Raw genomic sequence first — 27,519 nt, forward strand, 5'->3', positions numbered from 1 at the left:
AGAAATGTCATTTTTAAGGGCGAGGTGAGCCCCTGGAGTGAGAATGTTGCAGGAAAGCCCTGCTCTGCTGGCTCCCAGCCAGGTACCTGGTTATTGACATAACGGCGAAATTATGTTTTCCTCTCCTTCCCTTTGTTTGTTTTTCAGTTACAATTCCCTTGCCCTATTTTTTTTTTTCCTTGTTTGTGTCCTGTCGGATCTGGTGACTGTGGGAAGGGATCTCTGCCCCTGTGAAGAGATGCTGTGGGGCTGGGGAGGAGGAGGAAGTGCCCCGAGCTGTCAGAGCTCAGCTGAGATTTGCTGATCTCTGGGAAAAAAAGGACGGTCTTGTGATGTGGGCTGTGGTTTTTCACATCCCGTAGCCGCTGGGTGGGAAGCTGGCTCCGTCCCCCGCAGCACCGGTGGCTCCCGAAGGCAGGATTGCTCCCTGCCCATTTTTAAGTTGTGTTCTCTTGACGCCATGTCTTGGTGGAGCCAGAGAAATTACTGCAGGAACTTCTGCCAGGCTCTTACTCGGGAAGCGATGGACCTGTGAGCTGGAAGGGCTGCTCCGAGCCCCGACGTCACTGGCTGGGGGCTCGGTGGTGGCAGTGCCGGTGTTCACCGATGCCATGGCTTGCCGGTGCCACGGCTCACTGGTCCCACTCCTCCGGCTGTGGAGAGGAAGGGACAGCCATGGTGGCACCAGGACGGGTGCTGTGTCCAGGCTGGGGGAGCAGATTCGCTGAGCGCACCAGTGACGTCGAAGCATGAAATGGGGAGAAAAGCCTGGAATGCCTGGTGTTGATGGAAGAGCGCTGCGAGGGCTGAAGCATCACCGCTGGGGCTGGCTCTGCTCGGCAGCGGGGTGCTCCGGCTTCCTCCTTGCGAGTGCTGGCATCTGAGTCACTTCCAGGCGTCGCGGGGCTGGACCCCATCAGGTTTTCCTTCCCTTTGCTCGAAAAGCGAGGGCTGAAGGAGGCGGAGGAGGAGGACGGGAGCGCTGGAGGAGGATGGCTTCTCACTCACACAAGCGCCGGGGGCACCAGGAGCCCTGCGGTACGTACCCTGCTGCCGGGGCGTCCCGAGGAGTGCCCCAACCCGGTAGGAAAGAAGCAGCCGTTGCCTGATGGAAGTCTTTTGGTAAATTAACAACATAGATAAGCATGAGAACAGTCTTTCTGGTTTTTTTTTGATGCACATGGTTTAGCCTGGAAAGGCATCGCTCGCCCGTAGAGGGAGCAAAGAGTAAGAAAAGTGACTTAAACCTGAGTCTCAGGGGCTGTGTTAGGACTCAGAGCTGAATTACCATCTTCTCTCTCCTTTCTGTGCTGCGTCCTGGGTGTCACCCGGGCTCTGCTGCGACTGAGGGCGGTGTGCTTCTTGGCTTGGTTTTGGGTTTTAAAACTCTAAATGAGAACAAACTTGGGGATGGACTGGGGGGAGAAGGAGGGGACATTGCTCCAGTTTTTGCTCTTCAAATGGGGACTTGTGGCTGCCCGTGCTGGCAGTGCCTTTGCCTTCTGTGGGCTGAGGGACAGCCGCTGGCAGGGCTATGAATTTATGCTTTTTGTGCAAAGCAAATACGTGAATACAAACCTATTTTAAACCTGTACACACATGCAGACTTACCGGAAAATACCTACAAAGCCGGGTTCTGGTGCAGACAAGCCCCGTGACACACAAGCACAGAGTTTCTTTAGTTCTCTGGGAGCTGGTGTCCACCCTGCACCCTGGGAGCAGCTTTCCGGAGGAGCACTGCAGCACTCAAACGAAATTTAATGATTTTTATTGTTAGCTGGCAAGTAGCAGCTTTGAATTCCCGAGTGTCTCCTGCCTCCAGTTCTCTCTGGGGGCTGAGGGAGGGCTGCAGCTCGCCCCCCGTCCTGGTGCTTTCGGCGCTACTGCGGCAGCACTGGTGCCTTCCCCAACGCCCGGTTCCCCTCGGCTGGAGCTCAGCACTTTCTTTACTGGTGTATTCTGCACCAGTTTAACGAGTAAACAGGGCTTAGAAGTTAAGTCACATCGTGTTCCACGGAGCAAGGCTCAGCGAAGAGCCCAGTGCGTCACTTCGGACAATGCCAAGACTTTTTTTGTGTGGTGGCTTTTTTTTTTTGTGTGTGTAATAGGAAGTGCTTTCTGCAGAGTGTGTAATTCATACCCTGCAAACGCTGGCTGGCGTTTTCCCTTCCTGAAATAAGGCTGAGCTCAATATTTGGTTCCTCTGTAATTCTCTTGAAAAACGTTTGCAAGAGAAAAACAAACACGGCCTGGCTTCTCGCTAAGATGAAAAGATTCCCACTTTCAGGTGGCAAGAGCTATTTTTGAGGCTGACACCTGATTTATTTTTTTTTCCAATTTAGTTTATTATTATGTTTTCAGAGCTTGTGCTTTTGTAGTTTCTCTGCCATCCTAGAGAAGAGGGGGGAAAGATGACGGGTCTTGGGTGACAGGATACAGGGCACCTGAGCCATGGCAGCTGTGACAGCGGCTGTCTCTAGTGTTTGGGGTGGATGTTCGCAGTTTGTTGGTCGTAATGCCTTGGTTAAGCCTGTGGCTGGCAGCTGGTTAGTCAAAAAAACAGTTTGAGCCCTTTTCCAGCAGGCAGGGACTGAGGGGTAGAGGGTATGTGTATGGGAGCCCTTATGGAAGGATTTTCCCCTGTGGGGCCCGGCTGTCCAGAGATTTAAAAACTTCTTCTCTTTTAAGAACCTGCCACTGTAATGCTGTCCCATTTGAATGTCTTTCCAGTTGAGTTCCGATGCCATACTGGGACTTGGTGTTTGTTTCTGGCGTGTGGCAATATGAAATCTAGTGCCAGAGCTTTGCCTGGAGTTGTGAACGTCCAGCTTTGTCCTGTTCTAGCCCGATCTCCGGGTGGATTCGCTGCATTTCTCCTTCCTGCGGGAAGAGCAGTGCGGGCTCCTGGGCTTCAGGACAAAGTGCCGAGTCTTTGTGCTTGTGCCCTGAAACCTTTCCCTTTGCTCGCAGGTTTGGAAGCTCTGGCCATGGATCAGAAAGGCTATCGACGGGGGAGTTTCCAGAGCAGCACCAGTGATGAAGACATGCTGGAAATAGCAGGAGCGTCTCTGGACTTCTCCATGGCAGACGACGACCCGCCGCTCGACAGGGAGATGGGAGGTAATACCTGTGCATCTCTTCCCTTGCTGTTCTTTGTAGTAGCTTTTGGTAGGATTTCATGGTGATATTTTCTGTGTGGGTCCTGCTGGCCTCTGCCTGGGATGGGTCTTGCGTTTCATGGCACCGATGGGAATCGTTTGCAGGATTCTGCGTGTTGCATCCTCAAACAGATTTCTGCAGAAGCGCCCGGCGCCTGCTGACGTGCCACCTTTGGCTCCCAGCCTTGCTCTGTAACTGGGGCTGGTGGGAGGTGCCTCTACTGTGCAAAGCAGAAAATCTCCTTCAAATAAATGGCAATGGCAAGAAGCGTGTGAGTGATTTTTGTGGTGGTGGGGAGGCACTGCTCGTCTGCCTCCACCCACCGAGCTGCCGGGTCTTGGGCTGTGTGTGTCCTGTCAGAGGGGAAAGCTGTTCTCCGAGCCCTCTGTGTGGTTACTTTGCGTATCCTCTCCTATTGCTTTGCTTTTTGGGCTTCTGGATAGTTCTTTCTGGAGTTTTCCAAAAGAGCTGCTGTAGGGAAGAGCTGGCAGTGCTACGAGGGAGGTGTCGTGATGTGATGGGCAGGGAAGTCCACATGGAGCGATTCCTGATACGAGCAGAGACTCTCCCTTCCCCTTCCCTCCTTCTTTACCTATAGTTTTAAAGGTTGTCCATTTTGGAGAGACTCTCAAAATGTGTCAGCCCCAAGGGGCTTGGTGCTGAGGTTGCACAAAGCCTGAGATGCTGGGCATCCCCTGCCACCACACGTCTGTCCAGGGAGGGTCTGACGCTGCCTCTGCCGGTCTGAGCCTGGGTTGTGCAATCAGCGGGGGAGAGCAGTCTGCGTGGGTTTGCTGAGCTTTGGCACTAGACAACAAGATCTGCCTGGTTTTTGTTTCCTGTGAATTATCATAAGGTAGGTTAAAAGCAAAAATACTTGATTTGAACAGCAAGGCTGCAAGTGTCCGTGACTTCCCGTAAACCACCTCCTCTTCTTCCCCCACCCCTGTTTACTGTAGGGCAAAAATTAAAAAGAAATCCTTCTGGTTTTGCTTCTCGAGTCCGTGGTCTGCCTCCAGGTAGCGCAGATGAGGACAGACTTCCTCAAATGTCGCCTGTCAGTACCTGAAAGGACCAGCCCTTCTGCTGCTGGAGACCCTGTAAGGAGCGTGTCCTTGGCCTGGTCCCTCCCACCCTTCCTCTGCCCCAGCCTGGAAGCGATGGAGGTGTTTTTGTGGCAGTTGCATTCACTCTGAGTGATAAGTGCTGGTTCGGGGTTTAAAAAACCTCTGTCTGTGCACAAAGGGATGTGCAAGATTTGCATCCCAAGTGTGTTGTATCCTCAACCGGTGGTGGAAGTGACTTTTAGAACTGGGCAGCTCCGAGAGTCCACTTCAAATCTCCTTGCACAGAGCTTGAAATAACGACTGTGACTGAATTTGCTTCCGAAGAGCTATTAATTACTAGTAGGTGCAGAATTAATACACAGAAATAATCACGTTACGCATGTTGGTAATGTAATTGTAAATCCGTGTGCTCTTTCCTGGTGAGAGCCGTCAGCGTTATCAGCTCTCTGAAGTTAAAGGTGTGCTCATGTTTAGTATTTAGAGAGAAGGAGCTGAATTCTTTAACTTTTTGTAAGGAAATTGCTGTTCTGTAGAGTTCAGAAGCAGCAGTGGGCGATGGAGCTGAGCTTTGCCGCTGGCCTGAAGCAGCACTCGGTTGTCTCCCTCCTGGTGTAAATAGGTCTTCCCGTCTCGGCTCAGGGCGTTTGAAGGCCTGTGGCTACTGCTGTGAAAAAAGTGGGGGTCCTCCCTGTTGGCACGTGAGTGATGGTGGTGGCACTTCAGGGGCTGCCCTAAAGCCGGTGGCCGAGAGGAGTGGTTCCCCTGAGAGAGGCTCTCCTGAAAGAGGTTCTCCTGTCACAGGATGCTTCAGTCCACGCGGGGAGTTGACACAGAAGTAAAAGAGGAAATTTAAAAGGTTAAAGACTTGCTTGCCAAAATACTGGTTTCAGTTCACTCTATGAATGTCCCCCACTGGCTTCAGGAACCGTTTGCTGGCAAATGCTTGGGTGCCGGGCACATGGCCTGAAGATGTGGTGGCTGGAGCTGGGGAGGTGGAGACTGAGGTTCTCCCGTGATGGAGCTGGCTGCAGACCTCTGCCCTTCTCTGGACATGCTCCAGCCCCTCAATGTCCCTCCTGTCGTGAGGGGCCCAGAACTAGACGCAGCCCTCGAGGTGGGGCTTCACCAGTGCCTGGCACAGGGGGGCTATCGCTGCCCCAGTCCTGCTGGCCACACTGTTCCTGACACGGGCCAGGATGCTGTTGGCTGCCTTGGCCACCTGGGCACACTGCTGGCTCGTGTTCAGCTGGCTGTGACCAACGCCCCGGGTCCCACGCTCCCACACTCACTCTTATCTTCTCTGCTTTGGACTTCAGCATTTGGTCAATAAAAGGGAACAGATAGGACTTTCCTTGACTTTTTTTTCCAGGCTGTTAAGTTGTGCTTGGGAATGAAACTTGGCTTTTGAATAAAATCCTCCGATTTGTAGTCTTGGTGCTGTGGTAATGGTGTTACACCGGGCAGCAAGGGAACCTGAGCAGGGCTTTCTCAAAATCCTTGTCGAAGCCCAGATTTTACTCTTGGCAAAGGGCTGATGGGGTGGCACCGTGTTTTTTAAGGATACAGTCGTGCTTCCCAGAAGTTGTTTCATCTAACTGGCATCGCCTCCTTTCTGTGCCATCTCGAAGGTGCCCAGAACTGCACGTGATGGTCAAGGGGCATTTCTACAGCAGTAAATCTTTTCTGCTTCTTAGTTTAAGGATTTTTTTCCTTGTTGACTGCTCTTAAGTATTGAGCAATGACTTGCAGAGCGTTATCTGCCGACACTTGAATTGTCTGGTCAGACGTGCTGACCTCGGGCATGACACTGTTTGCATTTGTCTCTCCCCCCTCCCCTGAGCCGTGCTTTGGGGGTGAGTGTCTTCTGCTCGATGGTGGCCCAGCTGTGGTCCTCTAAAGCCAGCCCGGGACACGCCGGTTGCCCAGCATGAGTTACAGTGAGTGTAGGCACCACTTCTCCAGGCCACTTACAGCTATGTTGAATAGTCCAGTACAAGCAGAAGTGAATGGGATCCCCCCGTTCCCTTCCTCCTGCTTCCAGAACCTAGGAATTTACGCCTTTAATGCCCTGTGTCTTCAGCCACTCGCTTTTCTGTGAGAAAACTTTCCCTGCCGATCCCCGAGAGCTTAATGTGCTTGAGACCTTCTAAAGAAAATCCTGTCCAAAGCTTTGTGTGTACCCAAGTACGTGGTCGGTTAGATTGTATCTGCAGTCCTGTTGATTTATTTTTTTTTATTTGAAGAAATATAAAATTTATGAGGCCTGATTCCTTTGGCAAAGTCTGTTGGAAGAGCTGCCTTACCGGGTAATACCTCCTGGATGAGGGGCTGATTCTGTCGAGTGCTTGTTATGGGGGTAAGTTGAACTGATTCCTAATTCCTTGAAAAAATACATGGTACAAATGGTTTCCTCTGAACGGGTTTCTGGTTGGGTGGATGAGTTAAGCAGTGATGCTGGCTGATTTTGTGCTTTTCTTTCTCCACTCGTTGCTGCCAGGAGGCAGACTCTGGGCTGGGGAGGAAGAAGATGTCACGCCTGGGCGTCACGGTACGCTCGGGGTGTGCTTTAAAGTGCAGGGAGCAAAGGCAGGAGCATGGTCCCTGCTTCTTCTGGAGGGAGACTCAAGAATACTTCAATGGCCGGAAGGTCTCCTTTTTGCTGTTGGATTTGAGAAGGTTTTTTCTCTTTGGGCTCCAAGGGCAGGAATTGAGAATTGCAGTAGCAACAAGTAACACCCCAAAAGCGCAGTGGGGTCAGTGGGGCTGGTTTCATTGGGATTTCTGGTTCTATCCACTCGCCCTCTCCTCGCCTGCGCTCTCCACGCCGGGGAAGCGGAGGCGGGTGGTGTTTCTAGCTGCAATATTGGGGGTGGCCGGCTGGCCCTGGGAAGGATTAATTACCTAATTTACTGGCCAGGGGATTTCACCCAACTGCTGCAGGTTGGACTAATGCACTCACCCATCAGAAGTGCTAAAGGGCCACCCTCTGGGATGGATCCCCGAGCTGGAGAGATCTCCCCAGGCTTTTTTCTTCACCCGCCTTCCTCCTTGACCTCCAGACAGAGCCCCGGGGTTGTCGGAGCAGCCCGTGGCCAGCGGCCAGCGTATCGGGTGAGCCCAAAGCCAACGTTTGCCGGGGTGTAGTGTTTCAGGCCCGCCAGACAATGCCTAAATGACAAGCTATCACCGGCTAATTGGAGCCAGGAGAACTTAATCACCAGCCCCTTTGAGCTCTTGTGTACCTTGCATGGGGGAGATAAAGAGCGCTCCTGGGGCCCCGAGGGCTGGGGGCCGGCTCCGAGGGAGGACAAAGGGACAACTCGGTCCCTGCTGCCTCCTGGGAGGACAGGGAGCGGAGAGCATCGCTCCCGGCTGCTCGGCAGGCAGAATGTCAGCAAGGTGGGGAAAAAAAAAGTGGTTTTATTTGGGTTTTTTTTCAGTGTATCTGTGACTGACCCGCCGGTGTCAGGACAGTCCGTTGGGAAATCCGTATTTTCCTGCGCTGATGCTTGACTCGGTCCAGAGCGGGGTCTGTCCCAGTCCCTTGGACTGGGAGAACTGGTTGCTCGTCTTCGGGGTGTCCCCCCTCGGACGGGCCTTGGGCGAGGTGGCCAAGTGCCGGGTTTGCCCGGTCTTTGGGGCTGGAGCGTGGGGGTGACGGGGGTCTGAGGGCACGGCTTTAACCCGCCGGGCTTCTAGCGCCCGTGAGAGCCCAGAGCCGGTCTCCGTCTCTCTCGGTCCCGGGGAGAATATTCCGCCGGATAAAGCACCCCGGGGGGGTCTGCTGGCAGCGGCGGGGCGTCTCGTCCCTCTCCCCCCGGGTGCAGCCTCGTCCCCCTCCCCGGTGCATCCTCTCTCCCGGTGCAGCCTCGTCCCTCTCCCCCGGGTGCATCCTCTCCCCCCGGGTGCAGCCTCGTCCCTCTCCCCCGGGTGCATCCTCTCCCCCCGGGTGCAGCCTCGTCCCTCTCCCCCCGGGTGCATCCTCTCCCCCGGTGCATCCCCGTCCCCCTCCCCGGGTGCAGCCTCGTCCCCCGGTGCATCCTCTCCCCCGGTGCAGCCTCGTCCCTCTCCCCCCGGTGCATCCTCTCCCCCGGTGCAGCCTCGCTCCCCTCCCTCCGGCGAGCCCGACCCCTCTCCCCGGTGCCGCGGGAGCCCTGTCCCTGCCAGCGAGGGGTGCAAGGGCCAGCTCATGTGACGGTGACGGTGGCCGGTGACGGTGACGCCGGGCGTGCGGGGAGGGCCCGGCGGCGCTGCCGGCTCGGCTCCGGCCGGGTCCGGAGGAAGAGGATGCAGCAAGCGCCGCCGTGAGATGAAGGAGCACCCGCCGTCCCTCCGCCCGCACCGCCATGGGACGGACGGGTTCCCCGGGGGGGCTCCGGAGGGGCTGAGCCAGGGTGAGGAGGGAGGAAGAGGAGGAGGAAGAGGGGACGGAGCGTGGCTGGGGGGCTGCGGGGCAGCAAACTGATGGGGGCAGCTCCGAAACCGCTCCTGCGCTGGGATGGAGAGGCGGGGGGGGGGCGCGGAGGGGATGGGGGGCCCGGGAGCAGCCGGGTGGTCTGCGGGATTTCTGCTGCGGGATTTCTGCTGTGTAATGGTTGGTTGTTTACTGCCCGGCTCCCTTTTGTCTGTGAAACCCTTCCTTTCTTTCCACGTTGGCCGGGGCGAGGGGAGCGGTGGCACAGACCTCTCCCCGGTGTCAGGGCTGTCACCTTGCTGTGCTGGCAGGACAATTGAGGGAGCCCTGGGGTGGCTGCACTGCAGTGACAGACGCCTGTAACTTTAACAGGCGCTGCCTTTTCTTTTCTCTTTTTTTTTTTTTTTTTTTTTTTTTTAAGCCAGGCAGACTCTCTAAAGTGGAACATTAACCCGTTTTGGGGAGAAGAGGTGATCAAAATGCTGACAAATCTGTGTTTAAAAAATGAGCTGTGCTTCTCTCGACATTCTCGCGTTTGACCCGCTGGCTCTAGGCATCAAATACTGCTGCCGAGAGCTGTGCGTTCGGAATGGGGCCGACCCGCACCATCAGCTTCTGACCAGGCTCATTTTCTTCCTTTATTCCTATCTGGTTATCCTAGCATCCTTGATTTGTGAACAGCTGAGGCGAGAAATATGATCTTGATAAATATTCATGCCTGTCAGCCATTTTACAGTTCGGTATTACTCCTGGAAAAAAATATAAGAACATTTTCTCATTATCTTCTGTCCAATGGACCACTTACCCGGCTGGGAAATTGCCGTGCGTGGCTGGAACCCGGGGGTTCTGGCTTTGTGATGTGTCCCCTGCTGCTGCGGGGAGGGCAGGCTGGGCCGGACGGGGCCAGAACGGGGAGAGGAGCGGGATCCAGGCTGGTTCCCAGCGTGTGGGTCACATCACACCATCCCTTCAGCCCTATTGTGAGACCCCACCAGCAGCTGCTGGTTGTGGTATGGATGGGGTCCGTGGGGCTGGCACCCGTGGGACTTTGGGGGAGCGATGTCCTGCAGCCCGTGTTGGGGCAGTGGTGGGTGCTGAGTGTGTCCCCCTGGGGTCTTGTTCCTGCAGCAGCTCAGAGCTGGGAGAGTATTCCCAGGACGGCTGAAAGGCACTGCTCTGGGCAGTTGTTCCAGAAGAGTGAGCAGGGAATGACCCCGATCTCTTCTTCTTCCCTGGAGGGGTTCAAGGCCAGGTCGGACAGGGCTTGGAGCAACCTGGTCTGGTGGGAGGTGTCCCTGGGAATGGGAATCGGACCCAGGTGAGCGAGCTGGAGAACATCTAGTTGCCACAAAGTGGCCCAGGTGGGCATTGGGATGTTGGGTGGTCTGGGAGGCAGTGGCCTCCTCACAGCCCGGTGCCACCATCGAGGTGACACGCTGGGTCATACCCTGGCTTGCCTCCCTGGTTCAGTTGTTCTGCTGTGGTCCCGGTCTCCACGTCCATGGCCTTTGCTGTGAGGATCTGCAGCTCTGAACCGTAGGTGTGACCTGTTTGGGCTGTGGTTGAGTGGGATGATGCCCTGTCTTGTCCCTGGTGTCACACAGCCACTTCAGAGGGGGCTGGTTGCCCTGAGGGGCTGTGGGGAAGCCCTCACCCAGCTGGCTTTACACAGGGGGATCTGAGCCCTGTACGTGTCGAACCTGGTTGTTGTTTTTAGGATGATTTATTCAAGGAGGTTTTGGTCCGTCACATTTGTAGAACAACGTTTGGGATCCCCAGGGGGGAGGTTTGACCGGAGAGGTCTCTGAAAGTGTCGATGCCGGTTTGTATTTCCAAGCTCTTGGCTTTGTAAGTGAAAAATGTTGTTAAAACCAGAGAAACTCCTCTTGGCTTTTGGCAAACATGCCCCATTTTCTTTCCCGTGCAAGGTGGGCTCACTCTGCACTCACCACTTGGAAGATCTCTGGAGAACTTCCGTTAACTTTTTTTTTTTTTTTTTTTTTTTTGTCCCGAATGAAGCAGGGAGCCTCTAAGCGGGTTAGTTGGTGGTAGTTGTCAGTTGTGCTACGTGACTCATCTTGTTTTCTGGCGGCTTTTCCTCTGTGAAGAGGCTGCTGTGCCAGTCTGGGGGATGGCGTGGGAAGACGTCGGGGTCTTTGTTCCCCTCTTTTGCCTTTAGGTGGTGGGGTAGAGGGCGATTGTTTGAATTCCTTACTTCTCATGCAAAGACACCTTTGCCCTGGTGGTATCCACAACCTGAATAAGCTAAATGAAATGTTAAACGTTATCCTTCCGAATGGGAGTTTTAATACTCCTCTTCCCTACCACCTTTCAATTTTGACCGGATTTGGGGTTTTGCATCTTTTTTTTTTTTTTTTCCTTCTGGGTGACTGTAAACACTGGGTGTCTGACAGGACCCTGCTTAGATCTGCTCTCCTGCCCAGGTCTGAAACCGCAGCCTCCCGGGTAGCATCAGAGCGGGGGTAAAGCCTGGGAGGTCTCTGGCTGTCAGAGCCTTTGGAAGCGAGAGCAGCGGGAACGGCTTCCTCAGGGAGCTCCAGAGCCCGTGTTCAGGGTGGAAACCGGCGTCACCTCGATTTTCTGGGGACGCTTTTGTGTAATGGATAACGGGCTGTGGGGCACCCTCCACCTCTGCTGAAATTTAACGGGGTGTTTCTTGGAGGAACCCATGGAATTTTTGCCCTTTCAGCGTTCGGTGGCTTTAGAAAAATATCTGGAGTAATTTCGGATGGATTCTGTTGGTGTTGAGTGGGAGCAGGGGCCTCGGTGCTTGCACAAGCAAAGGAATGAAGCTCGGGCTGAATTGCACAGAAAAACTTGTTCCATGACAGTTACTGTCAATGAAACTGCTTGATTTCCTCGGATGAGCTTTAAAAGACCTTTGTTTTGTTTTTCCCTTGGTGAGTTTCAAGACTTTCCTCAAGCTACTTGCAAGAGGCTTTCAGAAACCCGTTTTTAAAGGAGCAAGTGTTACACTAACGGGGGTTTTAAAGGTTCTTTTCGGATCAGAGATGCTCAGTATTTTGTTGTAGGAGCAAAGGAAAGCAGGAATAGATCCATGGTGGTTTTCCAGGTGGAATTTTCCCAGGGCAGGTAAAATCTGTGTGGATCCAAGGCTTCTGCCCTGGGTGCCCCAAAGGCAGGTTCTGCTCTGCCGCCTCCTGCTCAGCAGGGGACAAACGCCACCTTGGCTGGGGACTGGCCGTAAACTGAGCACCTGGGGACGTGGAGGCAACATTCATCCACTGGTTCTGGCCCGTTTTCTACGCTGAGGTCCAGGACTAGGTGGTTGGATGATCTTTCAAGGTTCCTTCCAACCCCAGTAGTTCAACGGTTCTATGATTAATGGATTTATTTTCTCAGCAGAGGACGGCAGAACGGGGGGATGCCGCTCTGGAGGCTTTGCTCGGGAGCACGGCTTGTACCGTGCAGAGCCCTTGTGTGTTGTCTTCAGACGGACCCGGCCAGCCCTCGTCATGCTCTAGATTAATAGTCTTCTGTAGACCCTGCCCCACAGCCTTGTTCTCTGCTCCGAACCGTGAAGAGATTGTCTTGTGACCAAAATTCTGGGGACATACGTCCCCACTAAGTATCATTTTCCATAGGCTGGAGGTTAGACAGAAGGGTGAGTGGTTTGGTCGAGGTTCTTTCACCGGAAGGGCGGCTGCGAGCCCTGATTTGGTCTCTTCCCGAGCCCCCATTTGGTACCACCTTCTGCTTTTCAGGCCCTCCTGGCCCTCCCCAGCAATGGGGGTCGGATGCTTTCCTTCTCCCGTCTCCCATCCACAGCCCTCCTGCCTTCACTGCATCCACCCGGGACTCCCTTCAGCTCTGCCCAGGGTCTCGAATATTCCCCTTCTCCTCTCCCTCTTCCCTCTGCCCTCCTCATATGGCAAAAGTTCTGGATTTAGGGAAAAGTTAACATCTGGATGCTGGTGTTGATTTACTGTGCTGGTTCTTGAACAGTCATTTCCAGGAACGACGCCCTCTCTACGTGAACTGCTGGAGCTGGGGAGGGACATACCCCTGGTCATCCCGGGAGCCTTGCTTGGCGTGTTTAACTCAAGGAACAGCTCATTAGCTCTTCGCTTCCTCTGAAATCTGTGGTTTTCCCACTAAATTAGAGTTTTGGCAAACGTTTTGGGTTTTTTTTCTAAAAAGGGGGAAAACTAAGAAATGCTCAATTTCTCCCCCCAGGATTTTCCTCATATAACGGAGGAGGGATGAACGGCACAAGCACGATGATGGATTTCCTGGAGGAACCTCTTCCTGGTGTGGGCACCTACGAAGATTTTAACACTATAGATTGGGTGCGAGAGAAATCCAGGGACCGGGACAGGCACAGAGAGGTAAAATATCTTACTGCTTCTTGCTGGCACTGAAGGCAGAGTAATTAACTTGCTGGAGCTAATCCCAGTTTGATGGCCGGACTGGGAAGGAGATACGGGCTGGAGATACACCTGGGATGGAGGGATTGCCCCTGGGATGGGAACTGGGAGCCTCCCCGTGGGATCATTAGTTTGAGGGAAAGGAACGCTAAATTGAATGTGCTGCAGTTTATCAATTGCTGCTTCTCTTCTGAAGGCTTTTACTCATTCAAAAAGCTTTCATGGGTTTCTGGCCCACATCTTCAATGCCTTAATGGGGTGTTTTCTTGTGCCGTGTTAAACTTGCTCAGCTGAAGCACAGCAAGACCCGCACTGCTGCTCCTGGAAGCTGTTTTTCTGCTCACGCAATTGCACTTGTGAACGATGCTCCTTCTGTTGGAATTGTTCTGTGCCGTGCGTTTGAGAAAACTAAGTGCAGTTCTTCCAGAATTCATTCCCAGGACGTCACCGCTCTCTGCTATTAAATAAATCTGCTTAGAAAGCAGAGGATGTTTTAAATAAGTCCCAATGTCCCCAGCATGCTCCTGGTTCACGGGAAGCCCTTGCTGGTGAACTCTTGTGGGGTGATGACCAAACTCAACTTGTCTATTTGCTTGCCAAAATAGTCTTTATTTTTTTTTTTTTCCTGAGCCTCACAAAACAACTTGTGTCTTAATAGAAATGCACAAACTGACCACGGTCCCTGCTCAGTGTGTGAGGACCTACTATAAATACCATATAGTGCCTAAACCTGAGCACGTACAGACCCAGTTCGGGAGCTCCATCCCCCCAGTACCTCCTGCCCCCAAACCTGTCCCCATCTATAAACGAAGAGTACAGACCCGAGGGCTGCTCACACGTATGCCCTCGGCAGATGCACGTATATGAGGGTGATGTCCCTCAGTGTGGAACGGGACCGGCTATTCCCTGTCTGCGGAGGCGCTTGTATAAAAGTACTGCTTCCGGCTTTACCGAAAGAAGCTGAAATGGGGTCAGGGCAGAAGTTCTGCTGGCCAGAGAGGTGTAGGCTTGGTCCAGTGAGAAGAAATAAAAAGGAAATAGCTTTGGCCGCAGCCCCTGCGTTGGTTCAGCAGCAGTTCCCCTCCTGGGCAGCGCGGCATCTGAAAGGCAAAAATCTGGAGAAAAAAACACCCAACGCTCGTTCAGGCGGAAAGGATTCTGACTGTGTTTATTCCTCATTTAGCGAGCGTTAGTTGTTTGCATCAATGTGCCTTTTTATCTGGGAATAATGGTGGTGTCCTGGAATGCATCCCCGGGTGGAGGCAGCCAGAGGAATGGGGGCACACAGTAGCTCTTCTGTCACCCTTTTGTCCGCCTGTCCAGAGCAGTGGCACTGCCAGGCGTCACTCCTCGGATGGGACCAGAGCCCCCGAGGAACTCACCCTCCTGGGGCATCTTGGTCCCACTTCCCAGTGCCACCAGCACCAGTCCCAGCCTGACCTCTGTTCCTCCGTGTCGGTGTTAAACTGGTGGCCCCCATCCCGTCTCCTCTGCTCGGAGCGGTGTCCGGGTGGTGTGGCAGACATTGGGCAGTAGCTGGAGACTCCGGAGGGTTGGTGACAGCTCTGGTTTGCTGTCACAGCTGGTGGGTATCAGTACCCACTGGGCAGGATCCGTAAATTCCTGGGGGCAAAGCAAATGAATGGTTTCTTCAGTCTCCAGATTTGCTTGTGGCGTCGGATTGTCGGTAACTTGCTGTCACCAACAAGTAATGGCAGGAAAAGATTGAGGGATGAGTTCTGTCTCAGTTTTGTGCAGAAGACACCGAGGAGGAGAGCGTTACTTGAATACTTTCTGTTTTGCTGGGACAAATGGCAGTCTCCTCGACCCCTTCTTGCCCATCTCCTGCCCAGGGCTGCATTTCTGTGCCAGCTGCAGGAACAGCTGCTCCTGGTACCATTTCCCTCACCCCTTGGAGCAGAATATGTCCTGGGAGCTGTTGTTTCCAGTCTTAGGGGCTCATCGTCCACTAAGCACCTCACCGGGTAGTTTTTAGAGCGTTTAGGCCAAAGTAGATCAGTGTCTGTAACAGATTGTTTTTTCTTTTTGAAAAACCCTTTTCCAGATCACCAGCAGAAGTAAAGAGTCCACCTGGGCACTGATCCACAGTGTGAGCGATGCCTTCTCAGGCTGGTTGTTGATGCTCCTCATCGGGTTGTTGGCAGGTAAGAGCAAAAACCATCTAAAACTCCGACCTGGTTCCGCTCTGCAGCGTCGGGATCGGTTCCGCCCACAAACCCGGGCAGATCCCTGGAGAGGGAGACTTTGTCCCTGGAGCAAGGGCTGTGTGAGGGGCTGCACTGGCGTTTATGGCTCTGCCGCTCCTTTGCAATTCACAGAGAATTATTTTTTATGTGCTTTGAGGCCGTATTTGTATAAACAGCCAGATACAAAGCTGAGACTGAGCGCTGCTGCTCTGGATCTGCTGCCTCAGAGCTCTGAGAGAAATCAAAATTCAGCAGAACAGAGCTGATGGAAGTGGGGGTCAGAGGAGAGTGTTGTGCATCTTTGCTGAACACTCTTTGTTGACAGAGGAGAGGTTAATCCCAAGGACTGCTGGAAAGATGGTCCTTTTTTCTTACTATCTATGCTTGCATACAAAAGGTGTTTCCTGGGCAGCCAGGCTTCTTGCTGAGGTTGACTGAGACCTTTTGGATGATTTCAGAAGGAAACTTTGGACCCGGGGCCGCAGAAGTGCATGGGCTGGGTAGAGCTCTTCCTGATGGAGAGCAGCTGAGCGTTCATCACGAGGGATGAAATGAAGTCTCCTGTTAATATTTACAGAGGAGAGCTGCGAGCCGGTTTCTCATTAACTGGCAGATTTGCTAAATGTTTATTGCTGCCTCTGGAGCTTGTGCTGGCACTTGCTCCTGCGGATCAGAGGTCTCTGCTCCTGGCCTCTGTTTATGTGGCGGTTTTGCTGGGAACGGAGCTGATGGCAGCATTTGCCTGTGGGGATTGCAGGAGTTGTTCTTAACAGAAAACTAAGGAATTGCTTGAAGATTCCTCTTCTAAAAGTGGAATTACTCTCTGTGCTGGCTCTCTGCTGGCTTGCTTTCACTGGGCACAGTTGTAACTTGACCCTCCTTTTTTTATTTTTTATTTTATATTGGGGTTGGAAATATTTCCCCCATGTTCAGAGTTATTCCTGTCACAGTCTTAGCGTCGTTGGTGTAACTCCTGGATGCCAGCTCTCGCACTGGAGTGCGGTGACACGTTTTGTCTGCATCCTCCAGAAACACAGTACGTCCCTCTCTGCCCCCCAGTCTGCTTGCTCCGCTACGTTTAATAGGTGCTTGTCCAGTATAATTGAGAAAAATTAATTTTTAGTCACGTAGGGTGAGTTTGAACACAGTTTGTGATGCTCGACCTTTGAAATACTGTTAAGCATGTTTTGTTTCCTCACCTGCTCTTTACAAGATATACACACATATATATATACACACACTTAAGCAAATCTTGCCATTTAGCTCTCTCTAGAATAAAAGTGAAGTGTAGGCAAAACTGTCACTCCTGCTCTATTTGTTGGTAGGCGAGGCAAAAATCAGTAGGGCAGACTGTAACCTTCAGGTATTTGAGGCTGCATAAGGCGATTATTTAATTGTGGTTTTTTTACCCCCTTTAAACCAGGTTCCTTAGCGGGTCTGATAGACATCTCTGCCCACTGGATGACGGATCTGAAGGAGGGTGTGTGTTTAGCAGGCTTCTGGTTTAACCACGAGCACTGTTGCTGGAAATCCAACACCACCTTCACCGACAGAGACAAGTGTCCCGAGTGGAAGAGTTGGTCCCAGCTGATCCTGGGCCATGGAGAGGTGACGTGTACCCACAGCTGGTTTTGCTGCTGAAATGTCCCGTTTCCCAGCTCGTACCGTCCCTTGGTAGCCATCTGGATTTATACACCAGATCTGTGAGCTCTGGGGGGTTTAACGTTCATCGTTGGGGTCTTCCAAGGGTGTAAATATATGATATATTCGATTACTTCGTATCCCCATAACCCAGCAAATGAAACCTGCCCTTGAAACCTCAGATTTAATGTAGTTCTCCTCATTTTTGGCCTATAACCGTGGGTGTGATCCCCTGCTGTTCCTGTGCGCTGGCCTCAGTGTGCAGCTTTGATTGATCTCAGTAGAAATCATCTAATTTGGGTAACTTTTTCTTTGTTTCAGGGGGCTTTTGCATATATTCTCAACTACTTCATGTACGTTATCTGGGCCTTGCTGTTCTCCCTTCTTGCTGTGCTGCTCGTGAAGGGGTTTGCTCCTTACGCCTGTGGTTCAGGGATCCCGGAGGTGAGTGAGGATGGAAGCGGGTTGGGATTTTCTGAGGTGGGGTAGGGACCCACCATCCAAAGATCACGTGTGCCTGCTATGGAATTATAATTTCTTGCACTTCAGATGGTGGTTTAATGTATGTTTTTTTTCCAAACTATTAGTGAAACATGTCTGGTACTTAAGCTTCAATGCAATCCCATTTAAAAAAGTGGGATATTTTGGCATTTACTGTAGGGGGTACAAAGAAAAGCACCCCATTGGTGTAAGACAGGCTCCACGAGCCTTGGACTTCTCTTCAGCAGGGAGAGGAGTCCCGAAGGAAGGGCTCAATGGCTGTTTCTGCCTTTGCACAGAGGGATATTTTGACATCTCTGCGTTAGTTTTGAGAGCTGGGAGGGAGTCTAAGAGCCGTAGGGGAGTGTTGAGGGCAGGATTGGGAGCGCCTGGTAAAAGAGGAGCTCTGCCCAGGGCTTGACTGAAAGCCTGTAGAGCTTTGTGTGCTTGACTTCCAGATCAAAACTATCTTAAGTGGTTTCATCATTAGAGGCTACCTGGGCAAGTGGACGCTGATCATCAAAACCATCACCTTAGTGCTGGCCGTGTCCTCTGGGCTGAGCCTGGGCAAAGAGGGGCCCCTGGTGCACGTCGCTTGCTGCTGCGGCAACATCTTGTGTCATCTCTTCACCAAGTACAGGAAGAACGAAGCCAAGCGCAGAGAGGTACAGAGAGACCCCGATGTGGGGAGAGCTGTGGGTCTGGCTCTCTGCGCTCAGTGTAGATTGTTCTGCTTTGGTGTGTTCTCGGTGTTCAGCACAACGCCTGGTTGGAGCAAAAGCCATCTCGGTTGGGAAGTGACATCACAGCGTATCCCCAGCAAAGGGCGTCATCTTGTTTGCGATGGGGACTAACCCAATTCTGCGATGCTTGTGTTTGTCATGCAACTTCACAAACCATCTTGGGGCTGTTTGAGGGACCTGGACTGGGCCATAGGAGTAGAATGAAGGGCTTTGCTTTTGGGGCCACAAGGATGGAGGTTATGTAAGAACCAAGCCAACGTCCAGCATGAATCACAGAACGGTTAGAGTTGGAAGGACTTTAAAGCCCGTCCAGTGCCACCCCCCTGCCCTGGGCAGGGACACCTCCCACCAGACCAGGTTGCTCCAAGCCCCCTCCAACCTGGCCTTGAACCCCTCCAGGGATGGGGCAGCCACAGCTTCTCTGGGCAACCTGGGCCAGGGTCTCATCACCCATGAGTGTTCCCTCATGGTGCTGTAAGGCTTTTCTCTGGACAAGTCCCTGGAGAAGGGTTAATGGGAGATGTGTGGTGTCACATCAGCCACTTTACCTTCTGCTAAACCAAAGCCCACAGAATCCACCCCATGGGCTGGCAGGGCTTGGTGGCCCCACAGCACCTCCTGTGACACCGTTCTGAAAAGTCAGTGTGTTCTGGGAGGTGAAATTACTGCCATTCTGTATTTATTCCACCTTTATCTGAGGTGAAAGCACAGCATGAAATCAGCTGAAACAGGACAAGGTAATTGCCAGTGGTGCTACTTCTGCTAATTTGGGGAAGAGACTGCTTAAATGCGAACCCCAATGTCCTTGTAGCTCCTTGCAAGGAGGGAATTGGCTCACTCCGTCTTTTCCCTGCTGGCAGACCCTGGTTTACTGTGCGCTCATTGGAGAGAAAAATTGTACAAATTTAAGTAAAGACAAAGAAAAATAGGGGGAAGGTTGGGAAGGGGGGGACTGGAAATGTCTGACTGTCCTTGGTTTCTCTCTTAGGTTTTATCGGCAGCCGCGGCTGCTGGTGTGTCTGTAGCTTTTGGTGCACCGATCGGAGGAGTGCTCTTTAGTCTGGAAGAGGTAACATCAGCATTTTCTGTTAGCCCTTGGCGAGCTGTTTTATTGCAAGAACTGACCCTGCTGGTTTAAAAATGCAGCCCGCTCCTAACTGCTTGGGTGTGGAAAGGAGACCCTCTTGAATACTCATTGGTGGTGTATTTACAAGGCCAAGCAACCTAAAAGCTTATTGGGGTTTCAGGTAATTCTTCCAAATACCGGAGAACTTATTTTTGGATGATGTCTGTCCTCAGCTTTGCAATAAAACCCCTCGGTTTCCCCCGGTCTGTCCGTGCTCAGCAAACACTGACTGCTCACAGCCACCGCCTCCATCACGGCCACTCTCCTGCCACCTCTGTCCCGGGAGGCTTGGGATCAAAATTCCCTGGCTTATCAAACCCCTTTTCCTTCCCAAGGAACTTCTAATTCTCGTTCTTTTGGTCCAGACACGCGATGGGTCACTGCTGCTTGCTTGAGGGCTCAGCTCGGAGGAGGAGCGGGACGGTTTTGCCCCGCTGAGCAGTGGTCGTGGTGGCAACTGAGGCAACCACTGCTCTCCGGCACTTCTGGGCCGAGCAGAGCACGCGAGGCAAATAGTTTTCTCCAAATTCAGCTCAGAGCTGATTTGTGACAGCTTTTATTGCCCGAGGCAGTCACCTCCACTTGAGGGATTGTGGAGGGCACTCACTGCACTGGAGGGACGGGGGCCAGGACCCATCCCGTCCCTGCTGTCCCGTCCCATGGATCGGGAGCTCAAACGGAGCCCAGGGCGCTTGGCTGGAGAGGAGGGTGTGAGCCAACGCACATCGATCTCCATCCCTGCTCTTACTTCACGCGCTGGTGGTTTTGTTACTGGGCAGCGATGGGTGTAGCGACAAGCGTTAAAGTGACCGAATCTGCTTTGGTTTTCCTTTTTTAGGTCAGTTACTACTTTCCTCTCAAGACGCTGTGGCGCTCCTTCTTCGCTGCCCTGGTGGCTGCCTTTACCCTGCGCTCCATCAACCCTTTCGGCAACAGCCGCCTGGTTCTCTTCTACGTGGAGTTCCACATGCCGTGGCACCTCCTGGAGCTCGTGCCCTTCATCCTTTTGGGAATATTTGGTGGGCTTTGGGGAGCTTTCTTCATTCGCAGCAACATCGCCTGGTGCAGGCGACGCAAGACGACCAAGCTGGGGAAGTACCCCGTGCTGGAGGTGTTCGTGGTAACCGCCATCACGGCTGTTCTGGCCTTCCCCAACGAGTACACCAGAATGAGCACCAGCGAGCTCATTTCCGAGCTCTTCAACGACTGTGGCATTTTGGACTCTTCCAAGCTCTGCGAGTACGTCAATGACTTCAACAGCACCAAAGGGGACGACCTGCCAGACCGAGCTGCTGGCCCAGGAGTTTACACCGCCATGTGGCAGCTGGCTTTGGCCCTCATAATGAAGGTCTTCATCACCATCTTCACCTTTGGCATGAAGGTGAGAATTGCCCATAAAGGAGCTCACGTTCTTCTCATCCTCTGCAGGAACCCCAGGTGTTAGAGTTTTATTTGCTCAATAAACAGACTTGTTTTCCTCCCCAAGCTCTGTTAAGTAGGGGGCAAGGTGATAGACTGCGATTATATGTTCTCTTGCTTTTAGCCTGAGCGTGGGCTCCAGATGCAGTCACTGAAGCTGGTGTCTCAGGGCTTCGTGTCCTCTTTTCCAAACACAGAATGCTTCTAAATGGTCCTGCCTTAAGCCTTTTTGAAATATATACAGTAGATCATAGAATCACAGAATGGTTTGGGTTGGAAGGGACCTTAAAGGCCCCCCTCCAGGCAGGGACACCTCCCACCAGATCAGGTTGCTCAAAGCCCCGTCCAACCTGGCCTTGAACCCCTCCAGGGATGGGGCAGCCACAGCTTCTCTGGGCTACTATTATATATGCAAAACCTAATTGCGAAGCAATCGATACCGTAATTTGTAAATGCTCAGTTATCACAGAATGATTTGGGTTGGAAGGGACCTTAAAGACCATCCAGTTCCAACCCTCTGCCCTGGGCAGGGACACCTCCCACTAGACCAGGTCATCGCTGTTCTGTGGTCGGAGGGTTGTGAGCTTGTTTGGTGGCACCTCCTGGGCTGTGGATGTCCTGCCTGGGGCTGGGCTGTCCTGCGGTGAGGTTCAGCAGGTAGAACTCAGCATCTCCCACTGCCCCCCAGTCCTCCAGTGGCCTGTCCAGAAAGGTGACCCCACCACAGAGGTTTGGACGTCATGGTTGCTGGGAGGTGGTTGCTGACATCCAAGGGCAATCGTCAAGTCTGTGAGAAAGCTGCATGAGAGATGTGTAAAGGAGAGTGGGGAGAGTCTCTGACAAGGAACAGGAGCTTTGGGAGTCCTGGAAGAGCAGAAACCTGCCGGCAGTGGCTCTGTGGGGTGGCGCTTGTGCCATGTGTGTCAATTCCTGCACTCTCATGGTGGCATTTGACTTTCTGCCAGGGAAGAGGGACGGCTGCACTCCCAGTACCTGAGGGCGGCAGAGAGGGAAGATCCCCTGCCTGCAGCAGTCACGTAGGCGTGAGGTTGGGCAGCCCCGGGGGAGCGATAGCCGTGTCTGCAGGCGGAGCTTTGCTTCATTCTCTTGGGAAATAAAGCTTTTGAAAAAAGCTTGTTCTGTTCCACACCAGCCTCTTGTTACCTCTCAGAAAGGAGGGGAGGCAAGCTCTTGCAGAGACTGTGGAGCGCGAGGGCGCAGGAGGGGCAGAGGTGACAAATCAAGGCAGCTTTGCCAGGTTTAACTTCAGCGTAACCTCTGACTCAGTCCTGTTTCCAGCTTCCATCACTGGTCTTGGAAATGCCTGAGAAACGTCATGTTTCCTGATGCGTGTTTTCCAGGTGCCCTCGGGTCTCTTCATCCCCAGCATGGCGGTGGGGGCCATAGCGGGCCGGCTGCTCGGCGTGGCCGTGGAGCAACTGGCCTTTTACCACCACGACTGGGCCATCTTCAGCGGCTGGTGCAGCCCGGGGGCCGACTGCATCACTCCCGGCCTCTACGCCATGGTGGGGGCCGCAGCCTGTCTGGGTAAGCCGAGGAGGTGGATTTTGGAGCCCGAGCTGTGCATTTTGGTCTTGGTTGCCTGTGTAAAGATGTGTGAAATGCTGCTGCTGTTCTCACGGTCTACAGAGACCGGCCTCACCTCAAGAGCAGGGAACTCTCTAGTAAAATACGGAACGTGTCTCTCATCCTGTTTGCATTCCAGCCCCAGCCCGTCGCTGGCGGGATTCGGTGGGGAGGCTCCTGAACGGGCAGCTGGAACCAGTGGGACTGGCCAGGGACTTCAGATTTTCCTCTGGGGGGTTAATTCACTTCGCTTCCTCTTCTGGCCTGAGATCTTACGGTGCAGCTCTTCTTTCAAGTGCTCTGGGTTTTGGTAACGCTTTTTCCGCTCGGCTGGATTTAAAAAATAGAGTGCACGTGACTGAACTTCATTTTTACTGCAATTCCCAGTCCTCTCCTCCACGGAATAGTACCTTTAACTCTTAGGGGACGACTTTACTGTATCAGGAAAAACTCTCATTTCGGGAACAATAAAAACGTGCTACCAAACCCTATCTTTGGGCTTTTAAAAGGGGATAAACCTTCTTGTTTGCATGTAATTGATGAAAAACAAATACAGTTCCGCTTTGTGAGCTGTTCTGTTTGCCACTGGGCAGTGCTAAGGGGTACGTGCCCCTTTAGGAGGTGGTTATGGGAACAAAACTCCTCTAAAATATTTGGGAGTAGCTTTGGGACTTGAATCTCAAAAGAATAAGTAAAGTATGCCGAGGCAAAGTGCTGTTATATAAAAATGATGCCCGTATTTAAGAGGACTCATGATAACAATGTTTAAGAAGACTCACTCCTGAAACACCTCAGCTCTTTTAGTGCTGAAAACCTCCAAAAGCGTAAGGAGCAGTAGCCACAGTGTCTGGCTGAAAGGTGGCAAACTTGGAAAGTAAGTGCTAAGCCCTTGCTGTCAGGGGAGGTGATGCTCGCAGCCAGAGGATGTCAGGGTGACACTTGCCCTTTGCATACGGCCTGTCAGAGGTCGCATTTCATGAATCCACCTATGGAGGTGTGCACAAGGCCCTTCTGTGGCATGGCAGGGCTGTTTTGGAGCTAAGTAACATGAGAGACAGTTGGCCTTTTAGGGTCACCTCTGAGTTCAAGGAAGCTCAAAACCGCGTATCAAACCCTTGTAAGCCCATGGCACCATGTTCTGGAAGGGACGGGTGGTTTCAGTACCATGTTCTGCTTGTGGTGGCTTCCACTGCGATGCTGAATGTGATGGAGGAGTCCAACGGCACAGCCCCTTGCTGATACCAGACCTTCTCTGGAAGTGTTGGATGGGATAGCTGAGGCAAAGCTCAGAACAGCTCTCCTGTCTGGAGACCCCCAACACTCCGTGTTCATGTCCTCCGTGTTCTCTCTGCAGGTGGGGTCACCCGAATGACTGTGTCGCTGGTGGTCATCATGTTTGAGCTCACCGGTGGGCTGGAATACATCGTTCCTCTGATGGCAGCAGCCATGACCAGCAAGTGGGTGGCCGATGCCATCGGGCGGGAGGGCATTTACGATGCCCATATTCGCCTCAACGGATATCCTTTCTTGGAAGCCAAGGAGGAGTTCTCACACAAGACACTCGCCATGGACGTCATGAGGCCGCGGAGGAATGATCCTCCTCTGACTGTCATCACGCAGGACAGCATGACCGTAGAAGATGTTGAGACCATCATCAATGAAACCACTTACAGTGGCTACCCGGTGGTGGTGTCACGGGAGTCCCAAAGGCTTGTTGGGTTCGTCCTCAGGAGAGACCTCATCATTTCAATCGGTAAGAGACGAGATGTTGCACAGATAAATGATGCCGTCAGAGGCCTTAAATGGCACCGGCTGTACTTTACTTGACGAGTTTACTGGTGCCTGCATCTCCATCCTTGAGCAGCTGGGGAAACGCACACATGGAGTGCGAAGGCCAGGGTGACTTGCCCAGTGCAATTAGTGTGGGTTTATGAATTCATAAACCTTAGGGCAGGGCTGTGAAGCAGGAGACTTCTTACCAGCAAGGATGAGGCTTCCTGGTTTCATGGATGACTGCCCATGGAAACCTTTTGTAACTGTTCATGTCTCAAACCTTATTTTATTAAGGAAAAAGACTGGTTGGTCCGAGTACTGAATATTGGGTGACTTCTGGGGTGGTGCTGTCAAACCTATAAATATTGATGCTGATGTTAAAGTCTTCCATCTCTTCACCACTGAAAACCAGCCTAGTCTTTCACTGGGTGGTTGGAGGCAGGTGGTGGTGGTGCTGGTGGGACTTGGTAGAGGCTCACCTGAGGCCATTTCTGTGGGGTGAGCTGAGCTCCTTGGGAAACAGGTCTCTTAGAAACCTGCAAGTGCTGTTTCCCGGCATGAGACCTGAGCAGAAGCAACTCCCCTTCCCACTTCAATACCTCCTGTGGGTCAGTCCCCACTCCTGGCTCTTGGGGGGCACACGGGCGCTGGTGTGAGGTGATGACGTGCTGGCCAGGGGTGGCAGTTATCTTGGATGAAAGGAGACAGTGATGGTGGGAACGGTGTGATCGTGGAGGCCGGCAGACGCTTGAGCTCTGCGGTGTGCTCTCCAGCGCACGGTTGAATGCACGGCCTCAGCTCAAGCTTGACGGCTTTCCGTAGGGGTGGTGTGAGGGCTTGGTCCTGAGCCAGCTCTGTCCCGTGGCAGAACTAGGGCAGTTTCTATCATTAAGTTGCCTGCGGCTGTGGACTGACCCCGTGTGTTCCCTCTCCCTTTTCAGGTGAGTTTTCAGTGTCAGTTTGAGGGTGTGCAGTACAGTCTTTTGGAGCACGTGGATAACGTGGATATTGCTCTTGCTCTTCTGATGAGCCTCTGGCCAAAAGCTTGTGACAGCATGGAATGAAATACAGAAAAAAGGGCACTATCCCCTTATGTGCGTTGCCTCCCCTCTGTGAGGCTGCTTTGTGGTGTGACCACAAATAATTGCCTTGGTGTTATTCTGAGTGTCCAGGGACTCGTTAAGGGTAATCCTTTCCCCGAGATAAGTGCCGTGCTGGGCTGGTGAGTGCCGCAGGACGGGGTTTAGCTTTTCATCGCCAGCTCCCAACTCCCGGCTGGCGGTTGGGCTCCAGGGAAGCCCCTTCCCAGTGAGGCTGGGAGTGCAGGTATCCAACGGGAGCTGCAGAGTGGCAGAGACCCCGTTGCCCGTGTGGCGGGGTGTAACGCAGCCGGGTAAATGTCTGAGGGATGGCAAGTATTTCACTTTTTTCTATTCTTGACCCTCATCACGGACACGGAGCCTGAGCCCCAGTGGGTTAAGCGGTTAAAAATCCTTCTTTCTCTTCTCTGCACGGGACCCACATCGGTGACTGATAACAGTACAAAGCATTTTGTCTACCTCCTCTTAAAACAGGAAAGTTAAAGATCTCCAGAACCTGCATTCCCATGGCCAGAGCAGAATGCTGGGATATGGGGCAGCCTTGGCTTGAGGCAGAACGTGTCCTGCTCCCACCCCTGGGGTGAAACTTCAGAGTCCTTGGGGGTTACGATGCAGTTATTATAAATTAGGATGGAAACATAACACACACTTCCTTGGGGCATTGGTGGCCTTGAGAAACAGCGCAGGTGAAGGGAAAATGCCATCCCAGTGTGGGCGGAGAGAAGAGGGTATGCTTGGTAAAGGAAAGGAGGGATGATATTTAATCAACTATTTTTTTTTCCAGAGAGTGCCCGGAAGAAGCAGGATGGGATTGTGAGCACTTCAATTATTTATTTCACTGACCACTCTCCTCCGCTACCCCCGAGCTCCCCCTCTATGCTGAAACTCAGGAGCATCCTGGACCTCAGTCCTTTCACGGTGACAGACCAAACACCCATGGAAATCGTGGTGGACATATTCCGCAAGCTGGGATTGCGCCAGTGCCTGGTCACTCACAACGGGTAAGGATGCTGCAGGCAGAGCCCAGGGTCTGTAGGCCTGGGTCAAAACCTCCTCTCCTTTGAGCGTAGAGCACTGAGCATCACCTGGAGCAATCCTTAGCTGGGAAAAAGCAGTTGAGAAGCCCCTGAGCCTCTTTCAGTTGAAGCCTGTAAGAGAAGACACAGCTCCATAGGGTGATGGGTCTAAAGCTGATGGAAAGGGTGCACGATCCTCTTGGATCTGCCCACGTGTGTCCTGTAACTGCTTGAATTCACTCTGGTGTGGAGCAGAAGCCGTGTGTTTGGTGAGGTGGAAAGGAATGAGGGCAAAGACGGAAACAGAGCGGTCTGTTCCCTGAAGTGTGACACCAGCAGGAGTTCTCTCCCTGTCCCTGCTGTGGTGTGTTGGCACCAGCTGAGCTTCCAGCTCCCGACCGAGCCGCACTCGGTGTCCCTCCCTGACCCGTGCTCTGCCCAGTTCCCAGCTCCTGAGGGCACTAGGATTTAAAACGCAGCACTAGACATTCAGATTGATCTTTTTGGAGAAGGTGGGCATTAAAAATTTATTGATATTTATCTTTTGGTTATAACCTCCTTACCTTCTGTAGTGTAAAACACTGGTGGAGTTTCTGTTGGGGCTTGTGAGCTTCATGCTGTGTGTGGAGCGTCAGTTCTGTCATCCAAAAGGACACCTCAATTAAAATCTCCTGCCGTGAAGCTGTGTGAGAGCCAGGGGACACCTTCTGGGGGGGTGGCCATGCACTAAAAATGTGCTTTTGCTTTTCAGGAAGCTGCTGGGGATCATCACCAAAAAGGATGTACTGAAGCACATTGCACAGTTGGCCAACCAGGACCCCGACTCCATCCTCTTCAATTAAAGGCAGACGCGTAGGTATCGTGTGTCCCACACGACAGAAACTTTATAGAAGATCCTGGATTTACTTCCCTATTTTTATTGAGACCATGGAACTGTTCTCAGCCTTTCCTTCCGTGGAGCTGAAGAAGATAATGTTTTTTTCTACCAGATAACCAATTGCACTACATAATCTGTGGAACATAATCTTCTTTTTAGAAGAAAAAACAAAACAAAGACTTTATTTACGTTGCTTTTGTGAAGTTGCATTGGAAAGATTCCATGAAGGAGTAAAAGCAAAATGCTATAGAATTGTATCTCCTCTTCTTATTTTATTTGAACTCTGGTTACTACCGTGGGGAGGAAAAGACAAGGTCTGCGCCTTCAGACGTTCGGAAGGACAGGAGGATTTTGCACACCACGTTCAGGTGGTGGCAGAGAGACGCGGTTGTGACTCGGGGGCTGGGTATTCCCTATGAGCCACTCAGTAAAAATAAGAACCTTGTAAAGCCAAAATAGGGAAAAAAAAAAATAAAAAGGCTAGCTGAGGGTGTTCTGCTG

The 27,519-nt window shown here is 52.5% G+C and overlaps 1 protein-coding gene across 3 annotated transcripts; it reads left to right on the plus strand.

Moving 5' to 3' along the window:
- Window positions 1–992: 992 nt before the first annotated feature.
- Window positions 993–27,519, plus strand: LOC141464269 (H(+)/Cl(-) exchange transporter 5). Of its 3 annotated transcripts, none has more exons than XM_074147050.1 (13): window positions 993–1,038; window positions 2,971–3,120; window positions 12,859–13,010; window positions 15,115–15,214; window positions 16,680–16,864; window positions 17,219–17,341; window positions 17,836–18,042; window positions 19,109–19,189; window positions 20,085–20,627; window positions 22,027–22,213; window positions 23,607–24,005; window positions 25,910–26,126; window positions 26,893–27,519. In XM_074147050.1, the coding sequence occupies exons 1-13, from the start codon at window positions 993–995 to the stop codon at window positions 26,981–26,983; spliced, it is 2,481 nt and encodes an 826-aa protein (XP_074003151.1). In that variant the 3' UTR covers window positions 26,984–27,519. The 3 variants fall into 3 exon arrangements, with proteins under 3 accessions (XP_074003151.1, XP_074003152.1, XP_074003153.1); XM_074147051.1 differs by lacking the exon at window positions 993–1,038 and adding an exon at window positions 4,964–4,966 and having other exon boundaries at window positions 2,988–3,120; XM_074147052.1 differs by lacking the exons at window positions 993–1,038; window positions 2,971–3,120; window positions 19,109–19,189 and having other exon boundaries at window positions 12,879–13,010.

This window comes from Numenius arquata, chromosome 5 (assembly GCF_964106895.1).
Source record: "Numenius arquata chromosome 5, bNumArq3.hap1.1, whole genome shotgun sequence".
Lineage (NCBI taxonomy): Eukaryota > Metazoa > Chordata > Aves > Charadriiformes > Scolopacidae > Numenius > Numenius arquata.

Bases quoted from the DNA above. Each gene is read 5' to 3' on its own strand.
- LOC141464269 (XM_074147050.1), top strand. From the start codon at position 993: ATGGCTTCTCACTCACACAAGCGCCGGGGGCACCAGGAGCCCTGCG. The intron at 3,121-12,858 runs GTAATACCTGTG...TTCTCCCCCCAG, and splicing joins GCTCGACAGGGAGATGGGAG to GATTTTCCTCATATAACGGA. The intron at 24,006-25,909 runs GTAAGAGACGAG...TTTTTTTTCCAG, and splicing joins AGACCTCATCATTTCAATCG to AGAGTGCCCGGAAGAAGCAG.